This window comes from Atta colombica, unplaced genomic scaffold, assembly GCF_001594045.1.
Source record: "Atta colombica isolate Treedump-2 unplaced genomic scaffold, Acol1.0 scaffold88, whole genome shotgun sequence".
Lineage (NCBI taxonomy): Eukaryota > Metazoa > Arthropoda > Insecta > Hymenoptera > Formicidae > Atta > Atta colombica.
This window is the reverse complement of record NW_017259581.1, coordinates 2,413,575-2,419,374: the sequence shown is the minus strand read 5'-3', so window position 1 is coordinate 2,419,374 and position 5,800 is coordinate 2,413,575. Positions and strand designations below refer to the sequence as shown.

The 5,800-nt window shown below is 27.2% G+C and overlaps 1 protein-coding gene across 3 annotated transcripts in view; it reads right to left on the bottom strand.

Annotated features, from left to right (window-relative positions):
- Nucleotides 1–3,503: 3,503 nt before the first annotated feature.
- LOC108693165 (aquaporin AQPAn.G-like) overlaps nt 3,504–5,800 on the bottom strand; it is an 8,107-nt gene continuing 5,810 nt past the window's right edge. Inside the window, exons 3-6 of one of the 3 annotated variants that reach the window (XM_018201950.1) lie at nt 5,357–5,641; nt 4,819–5,028; nt 3,772–3,859; nt 3,504–3,698 (exon numbers count right to left, since the gene is read on the bottom strand). In XM_018201950.1, coding sequence (XP_018057439.1) covers nt 3,821–3,859; nt 4,819–5,028; nt 5,357–5,641 — 534 coding nt within the window. In that variant the 3' untranslated portion in view covers nt 3,504–3,698; nt 3,772–3,820. The remainder of the gene's footprint in view (nt 3,699–3,771; nt 3,860–4,818; nt 5,029–5,356; nt 5,642–5,800) is intronic. The other 2 variants (XM_018201951.1, XM_018201949.1) reach the window with 2 other exon arrangements.

Here is a 5,800-nt window from a genome sequence, read left to right as displayed (position 1 = left end):
ATATATATACACTATATTAATTTTTAAAATATTAGTATTTTATAAGGATACTGTTATGTGTTAAAATATTGATATAACTTTACAACAAAGAATCTAAATATTTTATTCTTTTATAATTTTAACTTCTATAATTGACTTTAGTCTCTTCTAATTGTTTTGAGCTTCCATCTTTATATAATTGTCAATATTTATTGTGAGATAAAGATTATTAATTAATTTCCTTAAATACTATATAACATTTTAATGTTTCATATCCTAATACACAATTTGACAATACTATTAATATTTAGAATAATAACGCTAATTTCCAATTGCGCAAGACGAGAATCTCGGCGATTTAAATTGACAGCATCAATATTCCCCATGATAATGTATACAGATATTAAAACCGATTGAATTGATCGTATGATACTTTTACGAAAGAATATTGTTGCATTTTTTCATTGAAGCACTTTTTATAATTAAATCGCTTTAATGATATCGAAGCTCGGTGATCGCGCTCGTTTCATTAAGATCACATTAAATTTCTTTCGCTCAATTTCTTTTTGTCCAAAAATAACCGATATATCGAAAATAATTTAAATTGAGTCATTCATCGTGCGAATGTGACGAATATTAATTATTTTAATTATTTAACGCATCGGGATATCTATTATGTACATTTCAAAAAGATTTCATTTTATCTGAAATTTTTTTTGTAGGTATATACAATTATTTTTATTATTTTTCTATGAATAACTCGAAAAGTTGTAACATTTTGATGTATTATATTGAGTTTATCTTATCTAGCTTGTCTTGATTGCAAAATTTAATTTACATTGTGTTCTCGAAGTGAAAAGCACTTTTTGGATTTCTGGAAAAAACTGTGATCTTATTTGTTTGTTTTGATCCTTTATCGACTTGGTACATTCGCAATGAGAGAACAATTGTAAATATAAGGTCAGCTATCGGATGGTTTTATTGGCTCCGACTTGCGAATTGTATCACAGTTGTGAAAACATGTCTGTACATACCATGTTTCCTAACGGTTTCCTTCATTCGCACACGTTCGCTTTCGTTAACTAAATAAAGAAAAAAGAAAAGTCATGATCCCCTGATCGCGCAGTCATCGGATTCGTCTTCTTTTTAGCATTAAGGATTACAGTACATAGCCAGAACCAGTTGCACCAATCAATTGTCATTCGCCTGGAACATTTCCTCTCGATCAATTAAGCTTTGCTTATTTTTAAATATAAGCAATATATAATTCATTTACTTCAACATAATTATATATCGATAATAACATATGAAAATGTTAGAATAGTTTAACTATTTTAGATTGTAGTTTTGCTTTATATATAATTTTTGAAAAAAAAAATTAAGGTCCGATTATTCCTTTTGATAAATTTTACCTGTTGAGTAAGTAGCAAGAATCACAGCGGATTGTCAGATTTACCTAACAGGTAAAATTTACCAAAAGGCGGAACAATCGATCCTTAATTGATTTAAAAGTTAATTGATAATTAACTTTTAAATTAATTAACTAGAGTCGATTAAAATTAACATGAGTTGATAATGAAAAGTGATCTATTTAATCTATATAATTAAATTAATCCTTTTTTGTGCTACTATATTTAGAATAATTGTAGATATTATAATTACAATTTATTTTTTCCTTTTTTTTTTTTGATTTTCTTATTGGTGCAACGGACTCTGATTCTGTAAGTCAACATATTTCCAACAAAGTTTGGAACTTAACTGATGACTATAATAGATATATATTATGTTCACAATAATCATATTCAGTTTTATTTCAATTAAATTGTAATAATAAAACGATAACATGTTAAATGATAGGTTATCCGATTCTGCAAGATATTTGGAACTATATATGAAATAATATACAAAAATGTGTAAGTTAGAAAGTCGATCGCGATATTTATTGCGCCTGTTCTCCATCCCAGCCTCTCCCAAACAAGATAGTTCAAAGAGAAAAAGAAAGGTAAGAATTTAATATATAATTATTTAATAATTATATACATACAATATAAATATAATAATCATAATGGTGTTTTATTTATGACGAGAGGATAATAATAATCAGGACAATTTGTATAAAAACTTATATATTTTATTCCGTACAACACATTACATATAATTCACATTTACGTCATTTACGATGAATATACAATATATGTATTCTTTAATGATTTTTATTGACACATACCATAAATATTCGTATATTACGCAGTATTTTTATTTACGAAAGAAATGCATGTTTTTATTATCACTATAAAAAATATATATGATGAATCAAAATAGTCATGATTATCAATGATTTGAAAATTAGTCGCGATATTTTTGTGATATGCTTATAAGAGATTAGTGATTTTTAATCAAATATATTACAAATTTTTTAAATAAGCATACATTTCATGTATCGATATGTTTTAGAAAGTATATCTACAATAATTATGGGCAAAAAAATTAGAAACAAAATTACTTGTAAGTATATTAAATTTTAATTGATTTCGAAATAATCGAAAAGTCACGCAAATATGCAAATAATTAAACAAATGGAAAAATAATGATTTATTTTAAAATAGATAATTTAATTGTGATTGAATTTTTAATATTGAAATGTATTACAACATCGTAATTAATCTTAATTAATAACTAAATAAATTATTAATGATTGATTTGAAAATTTTATTCATATATATGAAATGAGAACAATATGATAAATATTTAAAAAAAAAAAATAAATTATAGAAGCATTTTGAGGAAATTTTGAGTCATCATAATTAATAGAAACACATTCGTTGAAGTATAATTATGGAACACTATCAATTGCTGAAATTATTTTATACGTGGATTTAAGCAAATTGATTTTTCAAGTATGACTGATTGAAGTTTAATGAGTGATTGAAGGAAAATTTAGCCGAAAGTTAAATCGATCAATTATCAATGGTATTATCAAAATGCAATCTTGTGCAATAAATGACTGTGTCATCCAATGTAGATATCAGCATGAGATATCGGCAAGTGAAATATTTTGTGACGATCTCTTTGGCTTTCTTCATTCTTATCTTTCGATTACAAGTCAATCTATATGAGAATGTCGTATAATTAAATTTTTGAAAGTTCAGTTTATGCAATGAAAAATATTGTAGTGATAAATTGGCACAAAATTATAGACAAAGATAGAGACTCTCTTATCGCTCCAATATTTTATAAAGTCAGAAATTTTCTTGAGAAATCCATTTTCGATTTAATTAATTTAGCTGCGTTTAATGTTTTTTGTGATTATATTTGATTGATTTTTCAAATTATTTAACATCAAAAGCTTTTTAAGTTATGTTAATACTTCTTGCACTGAACTTTTAAAAAATTTTGATTATATTTAATTGTATCATAAAAATTATACATTTTATTTCGAAACGTTGAAATGTGAATATTTATGTCTTTAAATGATCCTATATATATCTTCAATGTTAAATAAAAATCGACGTTATGATCACGTTTTTCTAAAACCACTCTGTAAGCTGTGTAATTTCATTAATTTCAGTTTTAAAACATACACCTGCAGTTTTTATATGTATAAAAGAGTCGTCTGATAATTCTTATCACATAGACGATTGGCGAGTTGGCAGAAGAAGTTAGAATCGGTTAAAGCATCAAGCGGGATTGACGTTTTTCCTGTTGGTAAGAGTCTGGAGCTGTAAAATAAGGATGTTTTCATCTTCACTGTTCTCTTTTTATTCTTTTTTTCTTAAAATGGAAGTTCTATACTTTAGGCAAATCACTAACTCGCTCTTGTATGTCTGAGCATCTTCATATCTTAAAGTCCGCCACGTCCGCTGTCAATGTACTCGAACCTCTGTGGGACAGAGACGATCGTGGGCTTAGAGTGGAAGGTATCTCTTATACCGAGAAATAGTACATTCAGATTCACAGTGCAAAACAACAGTTGTTAGATTTTATACAGAATTAAGAAAGAATGCGGAGTCATGAAAATTTTACAAAAAGCAAATATGTCTCTTGTATTCCATCATTTCTTAAAATATTTTTAGACGATTATTTTTCTCTTTTTAACTTTTTTTTAATTTATGAAGGAAAATTATTGTATTATCATAGGAAAATTAGTATATGAAAAGTCATTTTAAAAACAAAATTTTCTCCTAAAAAAAAATCTCATTATTTTTTGGAGAATAAGAATGATTTTGTATCTTTATTATTATGCATTATAAGCATGCATGAATTTTATTCTAAAATATTCTGTCTCGTAAGAGGATTGGATAATTATTTATCTTCCCAAAACAAAGGATTTTCTATCAAAAAAAAAAAAAAAATCAAAATTCTATAAATAATATTGTTTATATAAGAGAAAAGTTAAATGCATATATTTCAGTGCAGCGTCTCATGCGGAATTAAATGTTAATTCATAGGAAGATGCCAGACTTACATTATATCTAAAAATTATATTCGCCAACCATCTTCAGACACTAACAATTTGAAACAAAAAATCGAAAAGCTCGAAACTTAATCTAAATATTTAATTTTTATTTATTGAGAGATTTAAAATATTTGACTAAATAATTGAATTAAGAACTTAAAAATTTGAAAAATTACTAAAAATAATTAAATGTATATTTTTTCATTAATTTATTTAGATGATTGGAAAATTTATTACAGAAATTAAGAAATGTTTTAAAAAATTAATTAAAATTAATTAAATTTAATAAATTTATAGGAGATTGAGTCTAAATTACAAGATCTTGGCAAAATATTTTTCATTTGTGTCTGAAAATGGCCTTATATTCTTGTAGTATAATATACCTCCTTTTCCTCGGTGGAGACGGAAGCATAGGTCCTGGTGGGCGCTTCTGGTTGCTTGGCGGGTCCGATAGCATGCACGTAGAGGAGTGCACCGGCCATACCGCCCATAATCGGACCCACCCAATACACCCAATGATCTTTGAAAGCGCCCATCACCACGGCGCTGCCCAGCGAACGTGCTGGATTCATCCCCGCACCCGTTCGCGGTACCTAATTATTAAAAGTTATTACAAATGTATAAAATGATTATGAAAACAGAATTAATTTTTAAATTTCTTTCATTTCTTAAAACTTTTAAAGAATTATATATAGGAATAAGATATTAATTCCAAAACAAATTCTAACTTGTATAACGATTTTTTAGAGTATAAGATTTTAAAATAAATTTTATATCTGAATATAAGGATAACTGAATTATAATTTAATTCAATTTTGACATGTCGGATTATTATATTCAATTAAATTTCTTTAATATATATAAAATCAAAGTAAATAATTGACTTAAAATAAATAGGAACTATTTTTGATCAGTACTTACTCCGACGAGATGACTAACAGTGACCGCCACACCGATTATGAGAGGCGTGATGGCTTTGTTGTCCGGTTTAGCGGCATCGCATACCCCGCAAACTACCAACACCAAGATCAACGCAAGGAAGAATTCCACGCCGAATCCTTGCACTGGAGTAATCCCTTCAGCAAGCTTCACCACGCCTAGAAAGTCCTCCAGTTTGTCATTCGAAAGAGCCCTTAGAATCGCTGAACCTGCGATAGCGCCCACGCATTGCGCCACAACATACAAAATGCCTCTAATAATTGGAACCTGCGATTACGAATCAGAATCTTGTTAACTCAATTATAATTCAGGTATACCTGAAAAAGGTACTTAAAAAGTACTAGAGCAAAAAAGAAAAGAATAGATTTTAATATTAATCGGATAAATTATATATATGTACATATATATATATATATATATAATTAT